The sequence below is a fragment of the Pezoporus occidentalis genome, unplaced genomic scaffold (genome assembly GCF_034315485.1).
Source record: "Pezoporus occidentalis ecotype Australia unplaced genomic scaffold, CSIRO_AGI_Poc_V1 ctg24, whole genome shotgun sequence".
Taxonomy (NCBI): domain Eukaryota; kingdom Metazoa; phylum Chordata; class Aves; order Psittaciformes; family Psittacidae; genus Pezoporus; species Pezoporus occidentalis.
In genome coordinates, this window is record NW_026914285.1 from 6,341,511 (window position 1) to 6,360,786 (window position 19,276).

At 40.8% G+C, this 19,276-nt stretch overlaps 1 protein-coding gene across 4 annotated transcripts in view; it reads right to left on the reverse strand.

The window, feature by feature from the left end:
* Positions 1-9,961: 9,961 nt before the first annotated feature.
* Positions 9,962-19,276, reverse strand: part of GRIK1 (glutamate ionotropic receptor kainate type subunit 1) — a 168,549-nt gene continuing 159,234 nt past the window's right edge. For 3 of the 4 annotated variants that reach the window (XM_062622170.1, XM_062622171.1, XM_062622168.1), the window contains one exon: positions 9,962-10,453. In XM_062622170.1, the coding sequence (XP_062478154.1) occupies positions 10,298-10,453 (156 nt within the window). In that variant the 3' untranslated portion in view covers positions 9,962-10,297. Of the gene's footprint in view, positions 10,454-17,653; positions 17,820-19,276 lie in introns of all 4 variants that reach the window. The other variant, XM_062622169.1, reaches the window with a different exon arrangement.

Sequence of the window (19,276 nt, forward strand, 5' to 3'; positions counted from 1 at the left end):
CACTTCTGCATCTCTTTCTAAATGCCAGGTGAGAGTTCAGCACGCTACTGCTCTAAGCCATGTGCATAAAACCTGAGAATGTGGTACCTGCTGAATGAAATGAAAATATTAATATTTTGTAGAAACCTGAACTGAAAACTTTTGGGGATACCCGTGTTTGTATTAAGTTTCCTTTTTCTACAGAATAAAGATAATTAAAAAAAATAAAAACAGGGAATGCAGAACAGGAAAAAAACCTTCATAGAGGATGTATTAGAGATACATTTAGCAGACAATATTAAATATGATCTCTCATGTTTTTCACTTTCCAGAGACAAGATAAGTAAGTAAATAGAATTAAGTCAAGTCACACTCAGAGGTATCATTTGGAGGTAAAACCCACAGGCTTGATTTAAGCAACTGCTTTTGAATATTCTGATAGGGCCTAACTGTGTCTTTGGGTTTCTAAATTCTTTAAACATCACAGCTCATACTTGATTTAACAGAGACTTTCACTAGATAGGCTTCTGTGGCTCGCTCCCACTGAAACCAAGACATCTTCTCTCTTCCACAGACAGGAAGAGTTAAGGGCTCATGTGGTGTGACTAAAGCGCTCTGGACATGACTCAGAGTGGTTTCTCCAGTCAGTATTTTCAGCAGCATGGTGCTGTGTGCATGAGTAAAAGTCTGTGGGGAGAAGTTTCAATTCCATCTGTGGATAATTCATTAAAAATGTTCCACTGTCTCTGCCTGGGAACTAAGGAGCTCACAACCAGCTCACCAGAGCAAACCTTTATGAGCCTTTATCATCTGTACTGCTATCCTGTAACAAACAGGAACAAGTCTCCCTGTACATGGATTTTCTCCCTCTAGTCATGTTAGTTTTGCTACACACCTTCACATGGTTACAGCATCATCCCCAGTGTTCTCATCTGGCCCTGCCTCACTGTGCTTTGAGATCAGAATATTTCCTTAGTGTTGTCTTTACCAGGAAGCGATGGTAGGCAATTCTAGGATGGAAGTCTGTATTTGTTCTTAGGATCACTAGAAATCACTTAGGATCATTAGAAACCACTTGAAAACATCTTAACACTGCTGTAGTTGTCATGGTTTAGCCCCAAAAGGCAACTCAGTACCATGCAGCTGCTCACTCATCCCCATAAAACAAGCACACACTGGTGGGATGAGGAGGAGAATCAGGAAAAAAAACATTTCACAGTATCACAGTATGCTAGAGATTGGAAGGGACCTCAAAGATCATCTAGTCCAATCCCCCTGCCGGAGCAGGAACACCTAGATAATGTTACACAGGAGTGTGTCCAGGCAGGTTTTGAATGTCTCCAGGGAAGGAGACTCCACAACCTCCCTGGGCAGCCTGTTCCAGTGTTCCGTCACCCTCACTGAGAAGAAGTTTCTTCTCAAGTTTAAGTGGAACCTCTTGTGTTCCAGTTTGCACCCATTACCCCTTGTCCTATCATTGTTTGCCGCTGAGTAAAGCCTGGCTCCATCCTCATGACACTCCCCCTTTATATATTTATAGACACTAATAAGGTCACCCCTCAGCCTCCTCTTCTCCAAACTATAGAGACCCAGCTCCCTCAGTCTTTCCTCATAAGGGAGATGCTCCACTCCCTTAATCATCTTTGTTGCCCTGCGCTGGACTCTCTCCAGCAGCTCCCTGTCCTTCTTGAACTAGTAGGTTGAAATACTGCAAATTACCTAATTTGGTATTACCAAAACCTAATTAGTAGGTTGAAATACTGCAAATAAGTAATCTAAATAATTAAGAAATGTATTAATAATAAGTGTAATAATGGAAATAAAATAATAATATAATAGTAATGAAAAGGGAGACAACAAAAAGAGGGAGGAATAAATCTCAAGAAACACATGTGATGTACAGTACAATTGCTCACCATCCACCGACAGATGCTCAGCCCTTCCCTGAGCAGCAACTAGTACTCCCTAGCCAAGTCCCCCCAGTTTCTATACTGAGCATGATGTACTATGGTATGGGATACCCCTTTGCCTAGTTTGGGTCCTGTCTTTGTTCCCTCCCAGCTTCTTGTGCTCCTCTTCACTGGCAGAGCATGAGAGACAGAAACGTCCTTGATCAGGGTAAGCACTACCCAGCAACAGCTAAAATATTGGTGTATTATCAGCATTTTTCTCATACTAAATCCAAAACTACATCACTGTGTCAGCTACTAGGAAGAAAATTAACCATTCCAGCTGAAACTGGGAAACAGCAGGCTTGTTTTTACATCACAATTTTCAGAAACTGTGGAATACTTTTGCTGCAGGAATGAAAGTCCTTTTCAGCAGAAAACAAAGCCCCAAAACCACCAGAAAACCCAGATGTGGCAGCTTTGCAAGCTGTTGCTTTGTAGAAAACCCAAAGGTGGGGGAGGGGAAAAAAATAAATCTAGGTCTCTTAAAATGTCTCCTTTACTGTACATTTCAAAACTAGTGGAGTCTGATGTCAGTTGTGGCCAGAACCCGAAGGAGATAAAATGGGTCAGCTGATGAGTAATTGGATTATTTGAACCAATTACTACTCTGAATGATGACTCATCGGGCTGGAGCTCATTTGGAATTTGGGGATAGTGCAAAGCTAGTAACCTTGTACGTATTTCTTACTCTATCCCTCTGCAAAACTCAGTAGCATTGCAGCTATTAGCACTTTACCCATCCCTGTGATTCTCCTTGCAGTTTTCAAGGTGAAGAGTCCTGCCTGCTGTAAGTGTTCTGGGGTGTTATTAACAAAATCCCAATTTCTGTAACAGATGCTCAAGTGCACTTGTGGGCGGAGGTGTTACAGATGCAGGACTGTCACAGCAGTCTTCCCCAACACGTTTGGCTGCCCAGGTTTTGCGTGCCTGCAGTTTACAGCTCTAAAATAGGGGAAACTACCACAGTAAGACCTACCCTTGTCCCTCTCTGAATTCCCCCCACCCCTGTCCATCAGTCCAGATTGTTAAACAAGGAATAAAATCTCCCCAGCAATTCTTAATGGTGATTCCCCCATGCCCATTGGCTCAGCCCTTCCCCAGTGTCCCCGAGAGCACCCCTGGAACCGTGAACAGACCTTTCCCAAGGGTAACACCTACTTCTTGATGATCTGACCAGCAGGACACCCAAGGGGGTACAACAGGCACCTCCTAGCAATGCAGAGCCCTGCAAGATCTGACTTTTGGGGAGCAGGAGGCTGAAGACACTGTGTGAAGCAGGACAGCTGTAGACTGGGGAAGTGCTTGTGGGCAAGACCAGCACATTCCTAAGAAGGAAGGAGTTGGGGAATTGCCAGAGGAAGGAAAAGTGGATTGCAGACATATGGCTTTCCCCAGATCCCGGTAGCACAGCAATCCGGGGGTGGAGGAAGCAGCTTGGCAGCCAGCCATGATTCCCTGGGAGTGAAAGTGCTCCCTCCTCAGTGGGCTCAAGCCGTGGGAACCAGAAAAGACACCAGCAGTCACTTTCTTTCCAGCTGCAGTTTGTATAAGGCTGGTTTGCTGACTGCATTTCCCCAGCATGGGTAAGGTTTCTGGATGCCATCCTCTTTGAGGACCTCTGTCCTGAGCTGCACTAAGGGAGGGAAAGCTCCAGGCTTTGTGGGAGTCCAGCTCCTGGAAAATGTATCCAAGCTGCCTTTGCTTTTGAAAGCCTTGGTTGAGGATGTGTACCACATCATTTACAGACAGGTCTGTCTGAAGTGAAAAAAAACCCAGTAAAAACAACCTAGCAGCTTCCAAACAGAACTGTATTAGAAGCCAGGGGGGAGTTGAAAAGTGTTATTGGCTGCTGGACACTTTTATGCACTTCAGAGCAGATGAGCACAGAGTTATCTGGTTCAGGTGTTTCTGTAATCGTGATTCATTAGGAAAACCACCACGCTGGGTGGCTCGCACCCGTGTGCTCCTGCTGAGCTGGTGTGTCAGTGCTCTCAGTGCATATAGGAAACATATGGCTGTACTGGCTGGTTCCAGATTTTTTCCTCCTTTTGTAATCTCTTTATCATGTATTTGTTGGCATTTGCAGCAATGAAGGTGCTGTTGCAAGCAGCCTTTAAATGACCCAGGGGCATGGTCAGTATAATGAGTTTTATCCATTGCCCGCTGAGCAGGATTGCCCACGTGCTCCTGGCAGTGCATGGCTGACACGTGGGCCCACACAGCCATAGGCTGTGCTGACAGACCCTCTCTTATGCAGGGAAATGTTTCTCCTCCACCAAGAGGCAAGGAGATGACTAAGGATATTTAGTCTTTACTGAGGATCTGTGGTTTCCATCTTATTCAGTCAGGCTGGAAACCTGGCCTCCATCAAGATGCCAGCTAGTGGGAGGCTGTGCCATGCCACCAGCTCTGAACCTGCATGTGGGTCTGGGCTACTCATACAAACCATAAGTGGGTTTCTCAAGTGTGGGTCTCATCTCTAGAGTGGTGTGACTGCTTTTAAAAAGGGAGAGCTTCATGTCTTAACACTATTTGCACTAATGATAACAGAATTTGAATTTGGGGGGAGGTTATGAAAGGCAAACAGGAGAGTGGCTTGAGTTGGAATTCATCAGCAGGCAAAAACATATGCATCTTTATCGATCAATGGGGCTAAAATAAAATTGTGGTCATTTGACAGCTGTATGTGGTATATCTGAATAGAGGCTGTTCTGATCACTGAGTGTCGTGGTTTAAGCCCAGCCATAAATCAGAACCATGCAGTCTCTCTCTCACTCCCCCCTTCCACCCCCGCTCTCAGAGGGATGGGGAGGAGAATCAAAAGAATATAACTCCCACAGGCGGGGGATAAGAACAGTCCAGTAACTAAGGTATAACACAAACCACTGCTGCTACCACCAATAATAATAATGATAAGGGAAATAACAAGGGGAGAAATACAAGAGCTCACCACCTGCCGACCAATACACCACCCAACCAAGCACTGAACTAGCCCTTCCAGGTAACTCCCCCAGTTTTACATCCTGGGCATGACATGCTGTGGTACGGAATACGTCTTTAGCTAGTTTGGGTCAGGTGTCCTGTCTCTGCTTCCTCCCAGCTTCCCTTTATCCCTGGCAGAACATGAGACTCAGAAAGTCCTTGGTCAGACTAAACATTACTAAGCAGCATCGGTGTTATCAGCACTGTTCCCAGGCCGAAAGTCAAAACCACAGCACTGCACCAGCTACTAAGAAGGAGAAAAATGACTGTTACTGCTGAACCCAGGACACTGAGAAATCCTGACTCCTGCAAGCTTGACAGAGATTAGTTAAAGAACAAGATCAGCAGTCAATAAATACCCCATGGTATTACAGGTTCACAGAAGACCCATGAGATATAGTCCCCTGAGAAAGACCCAGAAAGGTAGCAAGATGATCCTTGTTTGTTCTGCAGTAGCTTTTCAATCATGCTGTTGGGCAGGACCCTGAGCATACAGCTTAAACAGTCACATATATATATTCCTTCTTTTCCATTGACCCCATCTTCTCACTTTCTCAAGAAAGCTAAGGGATGTTAAATAATCCTTACTAAGCCTGCAGGCTGGTGGTGGCTGGACTGTATGTGAAAGATCACCTGACAGTAAAAGAAGGCCATTTCTGGGATGAAACACATTAAAGCTATTCAACAACATCCATCAATATTATATTTCTCTTTTATAAACAATGAGGATGCATGCCTGCTGTTACCAAGATAGAGATATAATGAGGACATTGGCTTTCCTTATGGGTAATCTCTAATCAGGGTTTTCTGTTGCTGCATGCTGCCACACAGGAAAAAAGGCAGGAAAATAATATTTATTGGGATACAGTGAAAAGTTCACAGTAATCATATCTGCTTCTCCATCAGTATGTAAGATTGCCCTATGCTTGTCCTTCCTCCCTGAAGACAAAGTAGCTTTCTCAGTCATGGAGTAAATTTACATGTAGCATCTGAAGCTGAGGAAGACGTTTCTAGTGACACAGCTTGCTTTGCAGGAGGGAAGGATTCGGTTTTGCTTTAAACACATCTACATACAGAAATATGACAAGCATGGCTGTGAATACAGCAGACAGTGGACTGTATGTGCACAGATGTGTGGAGCTGGGACCTATTCGAGTGGTGTACGAGCAGTCTAGCTGGTGAGCTAAACACATTTGGAGAAGGGTAGAAAAAGTCATTGCTCTGAATCAGGACAGCACTTGGCTGAATCCTTAAATACCAGCGGGATTTAGATGCATGCCTAAGTGTTTTCCTTAGCTACGATTTTAGCTAGCTGAAATATGTAATATTCTGTTGAATCAAGGTAAGAGACACGGTGGCCTTAAGCTTCCTGCAGGTCTGTAAGTGCTCCAAGCTGTGCTTGGCCAAGGTCAGGGGGGCATGGGGACACCCAAGGAGCCTGGAAAATGGTCCCCATCAGGCAGCGGGTCACCACTGTCATGAGGCAGGAGCAAGCATGGGGAAAAAGGGCCTTTTGAACTCCTTCATAGTCCCATCTTAATCCTTTCTATAGTTTCTTAAAGGAAGGCCAATTAGCATGAGAGCCACAGGCTTCCAAAGTGGTGCTGTACTGCTGATATTATCCATACGCACACACATTGTCGCTAACAAAGAAAACCTTGCCTGGTGGGGAAAGGTCAGACTGCTAGGATTTCTGAATCCCTAAAACATAAAGGGAAAAAGCAGAGCAATCGCTTAGGTTAGGGGTCTGTGGCTGCTTTTAGGTTTTAGGGAACCCACTTTTCGTGGGGTACTTCACACCTCAAATCCACCCAGATTTTACAGTTATTTACAAAGCTGAATTATTAGAGCTGGGAGGGAGGGCAAAGCCACACATCACGATGTGCTGATATGCCGCTACATGAAATCATAGCAGGTTAGTTAGCTCCTTTGCAGCAAGTAGAGTTCATCAAGCTGCAGGAGGAGTTCAACACAGAAACTTCCTGACATGTCGTGACTCTTTCAAGCTAGTAAAAAAGAAAAAAGCAAACAAAGAAGAACCAAATATGCTTTACTTATTGTTTTCTCATGTCACGTATTCTTTCCCAGACGGCAAAAAGAGAGCTTCATTTGTTTCCCAGCACCTTTGTATAAGTGGTAGACCACTAATAGTGATGGGAAAGTTGAAATGTAAAGTTACTAGACAAAGTAATATCTCTTAGTTTCAGGAAAACATTAATAGATTTTTAGAAAATTGAACTTGGAATTCTTTAACCTCAAGGTCTAAACCACAGAAGAGTATTCAAAAAAAAAAAAGTTTGATCATAAATCTTTTATTACTTTGAACTTCCTAATTTAAAACTATCTTAGCTGAAGGCTGTGGATGGCAGAGCAATAGGGTTACACAGACTGAAAAATAATAACCTGCTTTTCAATCATGGTATTAGAATGGTGCTAGGGGTCTAAATAGCCTATTTGTAACCTGGTGATAAATAAATCTACCTCTGGAAGTATGAAAGCATCTCTATGAGCTTTCATGCCTAGGGGCTGGCTTTCTTAATTGCTGTTTATCAGCCCAGCATATCACTGCAGCACATAAGCAGACCAAAAGCAAGCATTGATGTTAGAGCTTCCTACTGCAGTCACTTTGAAAGAGACCCTTCTTCTTCCTTCATTCCGCAGAAGGAGACTGCTTCAAACCTCTTGAGAGAAACTCCTGGAGATAGACACAGTCCAGAAGAAATGCTGGGAAACAGCAATAATAATTCCTGTCTTCAAAGGAAGGAAAAGAAAAATCCAGTGAGTTCTGGACTTGCCAGTTTAACTGCAGTTACCTGGCAATCACTTGCAGGAAATAACTATTTTGTAAGTAATTGGTGGGAAATGAGCACGAGTTAATGTGAATCTGTCAAAACCAGGTCTTGTTAATCTGATTAATTACCTTCTTTAACATCTTAATGGGCCTCTGGGTGAGGGAAGGGGTTCTTAATAAGCCTTTGATCCCATCTTTAGGACGTTATCATAAACAAGTAGGGCAACAGGCCACATGAAATATACTGTACAGTAGTCAAAAATTCTACTAGCTCTCCCACCAACTCTTAAATCTTCACTTTAAAACCTGGGGGATCTGCAGGGATCTGTCCACCACCTGGGTCTCCTTTACGGATGGTTTTTACTGAGTAAGTGTGTTAAATTTGCATGTACCACCAAGCTTGTTCAGGCAGCCAGCGTGGCTGGCAACAACCTGATCTTGACAAAACTGAAGAAAAACTTTGGTAAAAAAAAAAAAAGCCACAAAAATGTGCAATTCCATATGGAGATGACCCTCAACTCACACTAGAATCGTCATTGCCTGTAACAAGAAGGTAACCCACTCTACCCAATTCAGGCAAGCAGATCTCCTCACAAGGTGTGTGAGCAGCAGTATGGCCTTTGAGACACAAGAAGATGATTTACTGCTCAATTTACCATGGGTGGGAAAGGAGAACTAGTTTTGGGCATTGTGTTTCGAGAAGGTTATGGAGTAATTAGAGAGAGCCTTGGGGAAAGAGGTGGTAATGGCGAGAGGTTTAGAAAACTTGACCTCCATGGAAAGGTTAAATGAACAGAGGTGTCTTCTAGACTACAGTAATACTGAAATGTATCACTTTGGAAGCAGGACTTTTATAAGCAATACCATTCATTGCAGATTGACCTTGCTATGCACTGTAGCGTAAAGGCTCAGAGGGGGCTGCAGGGAGCTATGGCTAAGGTGAAGGTGGAAAAGAGATTTCTCCACTCAAAGGTTTTCACATTACTTTCTCTTTTTGTAGAGGAAATGGCCATGGATACAAGGGAAAGGTAATCAATGGTAAACACTAAGTTCCCTGGGGGAATATAAGAAGGACAATAAAACTTAACACCTCGTTGAAGCCACTGGGTAAGGAACACTGCCACAAACTGAAGCAAATACTGTTGATATGACTCGGGCTCTCCCAGCTCCACATGCTGTGCAGAAAAGTATCAGTGGCTCCAGTCCTCTGGTTCCTTTTTTCCAGACCTGCCTTAGGATTAGAGGTGGTCATAGTGGTGAGATAGCTCTGGACAGACCAGGCCTGCCTATATGTATATATATATATATATACACACACACACATATGTGTGCTTAACCTGGCATGTAAGAAGGCAGGGATACATCTCCCAACCACTGGGTGAAAGGGGAACCCATCTCCTACACTCACCCTTGTCCCTTGAGGTATGGATGTGCCTGCATTTCACCTGATTTCTTTCACAGGCATCCTCAGAGCTAAACAGCTGGCACCAATAAAAGCTCCAGGAACAACAGAATTAATCACAGAGACAACATCGCAATAAATACAAATGTGCTTCACCTTGCTGACATACAAAGGTACAGTTTTTTGGAGGAGGCGTGGGGAGGGGGAATCTGCTGCTGTAATGCATCACTGTTCTTCAGATGAAGGTTTCTTTACAAAAAGGACTTAATTTCTCCTTTACTGTTAAAATACTTTGTTGGTGCTCCCAGCAGCTGCAAGAAAAGGTTTCAATTCCCAAGCATTTTCTGTATTCCTGTCAGTTGTTCTTATCTTTCTGGTCAAGATTTGTTATAAATTGAATATATTTGGCTCTAAATTCTAAGGGATTTTCATTTTGAAGTCAAGAATTGTTTTACTAGTACCAGGAGCTGGAGGATACAGCACTTGATGATGTCAGTGTTGGCTTCCCCTGTTCACTTATGTGGTTTTTCTTTTTTGAACATCTAGAACCTGGAGCCATGGCATTATCTAATAATCATGTTTAAAAGAAATCAAAGAGGAAAGATAAGGAAAACCAATTTTCTCACAGAAAAAAACCTGAAGAGTTTTCCTGACAGTACCAGAGAAAATAAGAGTAACTCATTGTTGGGTACCTTTTGGGTACCTTTGCATTTAGTACATTTTTGTAGTCATTATGATTTAACTGTATGAATTTTTACTTTGGTTGTCTTGGTCCTGGTTTCTAAACAACTTTGCCCAGTAAAATGGCAATCTTTTCTTCAAAAGGAAGAAAAAAAAAAGAATTCAACTCTCAGATTATTGGAAAAAAGAACCCTGTCTCGTGTTTATTTATTTATTTAGAAAGCACATACAGCAATGCATGGGGAGGGGAAGAGAGATGCAAAATAAGTGAGCATACAAATCCATCTCAAAAGAAATAGTGAGACACTTCCCAGATGATTAGTAGTACATCAGTCTATGTGAGCATTTAAACTGTTGTACCTCTAGATTAAAAAAAGAAACCACAGAGAATTTCTGAAGAACAAGGTAAATGTCTATATTTCAGAAATCTCACCACAATCAACCTGTAGGCAGCAATGTTTTTGTTTTGATTTTTGTTCCTGATATTTCCTCAAAGGGGGTCTCTCTTTCTCATGCTACGGTTTCTTTCCTCAGTGTCCGCCTCTGATGACAGGTAAGGATACTCGTGAATGAAGATTTCCCCTTAGTTCTTGACCTTTTCTTTAACTTCTTTTGATGCTTGAGTGAAATTCCAAGCTCCTCCATTATCGCATTGAAAGAAAGACACTGGTGGAAGACATAAACAGCATTAAACACTTCTCATTGAAGGCAGAGTTTGACCATGACCTTTGCACAAATGCTGGCTTTTAGAAGCAAGGGCCTGAGCTCTTACTGGCAGGCTCAGAAAGCTTCTTAGCTGGGTCCTGCCAGCTTTGAATAAGCCCATAAAGTATAATAGGTGAATCTGTATCAAAGTCATGTTTTTTGCCTAACTTGACTTCCACAGAATTTAATTTAACTTTGGCTTGACTAAAGCCGATTGCGAATGTTTCTGAAATTCTACAGAAACGCATTTGCAATGTTTTGGAGGTTTCATATCATAAAACTTACCCTTTTCAGTAGGTAAATTTTCTCCTGACCTTAAAAGAAAAATTAGCTTTTTTAAATTACATGTACCTTAGCCCCCCAAAAATGGGTATACTAGAGAGAAGAAAGAACAAAAAATTTGAAGATTTCTTTGTGGTTTAGTTATTTTCCCTTCATGAAATTATCAGACATTCTAAAATATAGCAAAGTCCTCAATCCTCTTCTTTCTTCAGAAAGAATCTTTTTAAAATATTGTGTGTTGAAGAAAGGAGAAAATTACCACAAGAATAAGGTAGCTGAATAATTTAGAAAGAAAGCAGATTAACAAAGACATCCTTTAAAATCTACAGCTGGAATAATTTACATGTAACACAAAAAAAAAAAACAAAAAACCCACAAAGAGGTTTTAAGTGGAAGTATCTAGCAATGTAAAACATGTTCCATGCAAATATATCTAAATAGATTATTTATATATAAAATGAAGTTATGCTACCAGTGTGAAACAAAACTTTCTTTCATCAAGTTGAATAAATCCTTCCTACCAAACCCTTTCTAGAAGTGCAGAGCTGATCAGCTTTAAAACAACTGGTTAAAACTACAGTTCTTGTAAAATGACAGCAACAGCACAATGGTATGGTTCTATGTGTCAAAAGCGAATTTCCTTCTAGAGTGATACCAGTGCAAGGTAAGTAATATTCCGTTCTCAACCAGTAATAATCCCATAATGACCTCAGTTACACGGGGCTAAAAAAAAGTAAAACCAGATATATGATTCAAAAAGGGAAAAAAAGAAACAAGCTTTTCTAGTAGCCAGGTATTCTAGAGGAATATTTTCAAATGCAAAAGAATATAAGGGTAACATGGATCAACCATTTGTTTAAGGTAGCAAAGGAATCCCAGAGGAGTGAATCACACATACTTCTTCCTCTCCAGTATAAATGTTCCCTATAACATGTGTAACCCTAGTTCTGCAAATGAGCTCAGGGCATCGCTGCATCGGTGTGTGTGTGTATTTTAAATGTGCATGATCTTGCATATGTCATCATGTCTGCTTGTGGGAGTGGCTGCACACAGACTAAGACCACATAGTATGTTAAACCTGTAGTTTAATATGCTCTTTCTCTGCAATGCTCAATTTTTTGTTCATCTAAAATTCTTAAGTATACATAATTAAACAATTAATAAATCATGACATCCCCAAAATGTAATAGACATAGGCCAGGGTAGTGTACTGGGGTTTTTCTTTCGTGTTTTTTTGGGAGGTGTGTTGTTTTTGGTTTTGATGTTTTTTTTTGTTTGTTTTTTTGTTTGGTTGGTTTTTTTTTTGTTTGTTTTTTTTATTGTTGGGTTTTGTTTTTTGTTTTTTTTTTAATTCAGGTTACTCTCTGGTAATAGCCAGGAATTTTCTGGTGCATTTATCATTTAAATATCCCTTTTGACAATGCAATAAAGGAATTCCAGCACTACTGGAGTTAGAGTCAAAGGTGTCTCCTGCAGGCCCATGCCCTCTGGAAGCAGCAGGTGAAGCAGGTATCATTCTAAAACAGGCACTATTTCCATATAACTTCAGGTTTTTTTAGAGTAGCACCACTTATTTACAAACTAATAAAACTATATGCTCTAAGTGGCTGACTTAGCATGGATAATTTCTCTCTACTATCTTAGTTTCTATTGAGCTTTCAAAATCTTCTAGTTTCAAGGTACTTAAAACACCTTTGGCATGAGTTTGGTCAACATGAAGCAATGAATTAAATGTAGATTTAAGACCCTGAACTGATCCTTCAAAGATCTTCCAATGGTTGTAGCCATAACTACAACTCTGATCAATTTTGCGCATATTCCTGTGTCTGAGATCCTACCACCTTCGAGAAAAGCAGTTGGAGGTGGTAAAAAGCATTTAAAAATCTGGAAGGCACAGGGATTTCTCTGCCCCTCTGCCTTCACACAGAGCTTTAAAAGGTCAAAAAGCAATCTGAGATGATATTTCAAGCTTTCAGGTTTAATCATTCAGAAGGACAGATAAAGGTGAACTTTCTTTCGAGCACCAGAAGCACAGCTCAAAATCCTATTTATCTCCAAGCTTGTGTGTGCAATTAGGAAACTGTTGAACAGATGTTTAAAAACTGGAATTGCCCTGAAATTTTCAAACAGTAGAAAACTGTGGTAGAGAGTGAATATAACTCAGTCAGAATGCTGTAGGATTTACAGGAAAATCACAAAGAAGACATTCAGTATTGACTCCCAGACACCGTCTGAACAGCTCCATGTCTGCAGCATAATTACAGTAGCCTTTAAAAAGGGAATGGTGACATTAAAATGCTGTTTAGAAGGGTAATATACTGTCCTTTTAGTCTCATACTCAGCCAGACTGAGTTTCTTTAAAAAGCTGGGGTTAAGTGGTTAAGTCCACTTTTGAGGTCTCATGCAGAATGAGAACAGAGCAAGCATAGAGCAATATATTTAACAACAGAGTAATAAGTTTAACATTTTGCTTTTAGTCAGCTTAACTTTCTTATTCTAGCAGTGTGTGTCAAAATGCTGCAGGAAATGGAAAGTGAGGCTAAAAAGAAATGTCATCCTTTAAAAACAGAATAGATTTAGCTCTCCTTGTGATGTTAGACTCTTTACCTTTGCCCTTATGTCTCTTCAGCAGGCTACAAAAAGCTACAAAAGCTTGGTCATGAAGCTCCCAAATCCTTACATTCCCATACGGAAGACTGTGTTAAACATTATGATAATTATAAACTCAAAATTTAAAAAATAAGATACAAACAAGACGGAGAAAAGAATCTGTAGTTAGGCTTTACCAATCTGCTGCTTTTGCTGTTGGGCTATCACTGCAATGAAGAATTTTCAATTGTGTTTTATTAACACCCCTCAAAACCAAGTAAATTACAAACAAAAAACCAACCCAACAAAACAAACCTAAAACAAACACAAAATCCCAACAAAACCCAGACAAAAAGGAAAAAAAACACCCCAAAACCCAAAACCAAACCACAACACCAAAACAAACAAAGAAATCACCAAAACAAAACCAAACCCAGTGTGCTGTGCTGGGGAACTGAGAACTATGAAAACCAAAGGACATGGGCCAGATTTTATTGTCAAGGAACATGTGACCGGCCCAGGCACAGAGGAGGAGGTACAGAAGTCAGGATTTCTCTTTGGCCTTAGAAGGACCCATAGCTGTGAGGGACACTGACATATGTCTTCTGCTGAAAGAAAAGTGATTTGTTTGTGTCTAGTGCACCGAAGGAAAAATATACAAAATAGTTTCTCCTGGTGAGCAAAGTGCTGTTGCAGCACATTAAGAATCTGAGTATTCCATCACTGGTGGTTAATCGCATGAGGAGATCACTAAATTAAGTCTTTTGAACTGTCAGAGCCTATTGAACAGTGATTGTCAAAACAGTATGACAATAATCCATGGATTATTTTAACTCTTCCTTAGTTATATAAACTGTTTGTCAGTTTCCTTTTTACCAGAAAAAAAAACAACCAAAAACCAAACCAACAGTAAAGCTACTTGCTCGTCTCCCAAGCCATCTGAAACCAAATGGGAATGTTAAGTGAAGGCACAGATAGCCACAGTCATGTTTGGAGGTGGGATTATGGCCTGAAAGTGAAAGGGCTCAGGGGCTCCAGCTGATGTTCGTGGAACAGGGGGAATTTGCAGACTTCACAAGAAATTCTGTTTCGCAAGAACCTCAGTGAAACAGGATTTCTTCCTTCTCCCATTTTTCCTTCTCCTTTGTTTCCAAAGAGCTAAAGAGATGAAGCTTCAAGGCTTTGATCTGAGAGAGAGGGCACAAGCACTGTGGCAGTACTTTGTGAAAATATCAATCTAGTTTCGGGAGGCATTATTGCTGTGCTTGGTCTAGTTTTGTGGTGCAGGTGTGTTGTTAAAACACACCCCTCCTGGGTCTCTGAAATGGTGATCATAGTGCCTTTGTTCCTCTCATTCTTCTCTTGTTTCATCCTTTCTCCCTCATTCCCCTGGCACCTTTGCCTAATTGGTTTGCAGACTGTTTAATGAGGGCAAGAACTGCCGTAAATAAAGGTAGGCACATTGATCCCAGCCAAACAAACCTGTCAATGGCTTGGGACTAGCTTATTCACAGCCCCTTTGCTTTCAAAGGTAGGTGGCTTCTGTGTGTCACATCATATGCCAGTTTTTGCATACACTTATTAATTTGATTATTTTGGGAGTTCTGACTAAAATGCAGCAACAGCAAAACAAAAAATAATAAAAAGTGACATAAGGGTATGAGTATAGCCACATTTCTCCCCCAGATAGTTCTGGCTATGCTTTACTGGCACTGCAGCAGTAGGGCTGATGGAGTCTGTTGTGGCTCATCCATCACAGGCAGAGCTGCTGGCTCTTGTGTTGCAACAAGGTCCTCATGTTGACACACACCTGAGAAAGGATCTGGATTTATTACTGGGTCCTGGATTCAATTGCAAGGCTGCAAGTTAGGAAGACGCAATGGTGACCATCTGTATTTGTAAACAGAGTATTTTTTTGTGGCCAAATTTCAAAGTATAGTGGTCATAGAAGCTTACAGTGTCAACAAGCAGAAAACCTTTGACTGCTTTAACACTTCTTCCTGAAGCTTGTTATGTCTATGCAGCAGTCCTCTCAGGTGCCACGCACTTCATGGGAGATGCTATGGGCTATGCTTTCCTCAAGCCTTGCTGTTAACCTGAAGGTTCCTTTTCCTGGAACCACAGCAAATCTTGCAAGAAATGGCTTTACAAGGATAGACTTGTTAGCGCTCTGGTGTCATCCTGGCTCACCTGCTAGCATAGCTGCTATAGAGCAAGTAAGGCTTTTTAATAACTCTTTGTAGCTAGATATGAGGCTCTGATAGGGAAAAGAAGAGCTGCTTTGTAATTCCCACAGGCAAGACAAGTCTGTGAGGTTGTCGGTAGGGAAAGCTAGACACGGGAAAGCAAAGACTGTTACTAACAATGTGACTGTTTTCTTGACAGATAAGAAAATGTTTACCCAAAAAGTGACAGAAAAATTCTGGATTCTGCATTCATCTAAAAAGCAGTTAGAAAACTTGTTGAAGCTACAACCCGGAGGATTTCTTGCGTAGAGCAATGATGGAGGTAAACACATTAGGAATTTTCTTTCCCTTCTGGGACTTGAGAGAAGCTGAATTTAATTAGTTTTAAGTCTTCTACTGGGAAACTGCAAACAAAAGTGCTTTCTTAAATCAGATATACAAGAAGATGTAATTCAGGTATTTGCTGGTAAGAAGGCTCATTTTATGAAGAACCAATGCTTTCAAGGCCCTATTCAAACAAGTTAAAATGCCATTTTGAGCAAGACAATTTCCTGCAGTGTCTGGAGTGGAGCATAAACACTCATGTACACAAATGAGCACTGGAAGAAAAGAAGTGGTATAGCCTAGTTCTGAGCAACACATCTTTGACACAAAAAATACTTAAGCCTGCTGCCAGCATAAATAATGCTGACGGAAATCGTGACATGGATAGAAGAAAAACACATGTCACTGTATGCTCTGGCTTTTTTTAGGAGCAAGGTATGAAAGAAACAATTCAAGAGGGGAGCAGAGCTTCGCCACAACACTCAATCGCCACAGCGATTGAGCGTGAAGGCATCCACTTGAACAAGTTTTCTAATTGCAGTAGAGTGCAGAAATAGCCCCTCAATAAAACAGATCATTAACTTGTTTGATGAGGAGGAACTGCACTGGGCAAAAAAACCCATAAAGTAGCTGTGAGGAGTGGGAAATGAATTAGTGAAACTGGTGGTAAACTGGGATATAATGAGTGATACAGATAAAAGGCAATAAGGTTTTGAAAACATGGCTGTTTGCCATGGTTCATGACACCCTATGAGTTGGCATTTATATACATTTTGTGTATCTCAGATTGTTTTGTGGTTTTTAGTGGCAAAAACATATTGTCGCCTGCCTTGGCAGTCTCTCTAGGCTAGCTGAGGATCAGAGGAAATCAAACTGTTATCTTTCAAGGGTATAAAAAGCATCCAGTACCAACTTCCTACACAAAAGTTTCCTTGTGTGTTTCAATATGCAGAGCAATGCCAAGGCTTTTCTATTTGATATAAATCAATATCCTAGTTTTGCCATAAAGGAGATTTCTAAGTTGCAAATCCTTACAATAGTGAACATCACGAATTGCTCAAGCCAAATCAACGGAGTAATCCTGTGAAAGGTATATACTGGGGGTGCCTGAGGGTGCTTTTGTTGAATATGTTCTTAAATGTTAATGGTTACATGGTATAAAATTTAACTGATGGATATGATTTTGTGCTATGATAGTTACTTGGAAGCATTGGCTAATGAATTTTAAATGGATAAATTAAACTTCATTAAATATTGACACTGGGAATACAATATGCCAGCTAAAAATCTCTGGCTGCTTATAACAGGGGTTCAGAAAGTTAATGGAGCCCTGCAGGTTGTTTTCTGAGGTTTATAAAGAACTGCCTGGCTCACTTGCTGAATGCCATGGCAGAAAGTGAGCAAAACATTTCTCCATGTTTTTAGTAATGTGACTGCCATTGGTTTACTTCGGTTTGGTAGGAGATGAAAGGGAGGTAAATAATTTTTCTTACCTGGAAAAGGTGAATTACTCCATGAAATGACACGATGATAATTGTACATAGAGACTGTGATAATTCTTATAATCTACTACACTCTATTGCACTCATTCTTTGCTGTAGGTGTAATTATTTTCTGTGATATGCATTTAAACTGCCCAAATTTCCAGGACTTTGACAATTTGTGTTAGGTAAGCTTATCTCCTGCTGAAGCAAGAGGCACTTTGAAGTCATTAACTATGTGTTGGTGAGTACAACCTTTGCCATTATGTGAACTGTTTAATGTTTTCCATCAGACACACCTTTTTGCTTTCCTGACTATACAGTGTGAATTGAGGGCTGTGTTCGAATCCCTCGCTCCTCTCGGATTAACTTGCCACAGTCTAACTCCGTAGATAAGGTGGTGCCAGAGGTGGAGTTGGACGGATGGGTTTGCTTACACTGTAGTCCATAAAAGAAACAAAAGGCCTTGCATGCAAGAAAAGAAAAATGGAGAAATAAATAAATGAAAGAAGTAAAATTAAAAATAAACATGAGAATGAGATTCAGAGTCTATTTAAATCAAAAGGGATTCTATCTGTGGAAACAGCAAAGTCATAGATTGCACTTGGCTCCTGCTTTGGATCAGCTTAGTGATAACATACACCATATAGCATTTCCCATCTAAGCTTCTTATTTCACCAAAATAAAAACAAAATGAACTGAGAGAAATCAGAAAGTAACACTGGAATCTCTGGTTTTCTACTTTCTGTAAAATTACTTTTGGAAAAGAAGTACAATGTTGTTACATTAGCTCACTTAAAGATTTTAATTATTAAGAGGCTGCCTATATACAATAAGCAATTCATTGCTGTGAAACAATACTGGTTTCAGATATGGTGTATGTACGTATGTATCCCTGAGTACAATGTTACTTATCCAACATTTTGCTAAGCAAATTAACGCTCCCTCATGATATAAAGCTTTAGGTCTACAGTAATTACAACTTCAGGACTTTCCCAGACTCCTGAAGAGTTTTCAGGATATCCTGCACCTCTTAGCATTTATACTAAACATTTTAATTAGCTGCAACTGCTCTCCAAAACATGCTTGAAAGAAAGATCTCCTGAGACATGAATGAAACAAAGATACAGATATATTCTTTATGCATTTTGTGCTAAAACTCTCCTATAGGGTTAAAACACTAATCAGAAACCTGCAAAATGTGTAAAATAGAGTCATCCTTTATCTTTGACTTATTCCAAAACAGGGACACTGTGATTAATATGGCCTGCAAAATTGCTCCGCATGAGCTGCGTTTGTTGTTTGTAGACAGTGCCATTTTGTGTAACAAGGGCTTGCTCAGGCACACTTGGAGATGTTTTCACGGTCAGGAGCCACTGTGAGGACCAAGTTCACTGACATTGGCATTAGACGTCATAGACCCAAAATAACAGCAAGAGATGTCTGGAAAATGAAGATGCATGGTAGGATTTGTCTCACTTCCCTTCAACTGTCTGAACAGCAGGCATGCAGTCTTAGCTTACAGTGATCCGTTACTGGAAGCAAGGAGATACAGGTGATTTATCCTACCCAAAATCAGATACTATCCTCTCAAGGCCCTCAGCCCTGGCTGCTTGCTTTTGCTCAAGTGGCAATCCCTCTCACATCCCCGGACCATTGCTATGTGCAGTGTAAGCTGCACCCCTGAGACCGAGTTCAGAATGTTCCCCTTTGTCTTCCACTCATCCCTGCTGCCTTTGTTAAGGTTATTTACTTCAGCAGTAATTTCTGGCATTTTAGTCATCAGCCTTGCAGGATTATACCTTGGATGAAGAGGATGAATTCCCCAAGGAAAACTTCCTGCCTTTACGATCTTAAAGCGCCAGGTGAGCTTAAAAATGTCACTTTGAAGTAGATGTCTTGAAGCCTGAAGTTAGGTTTTA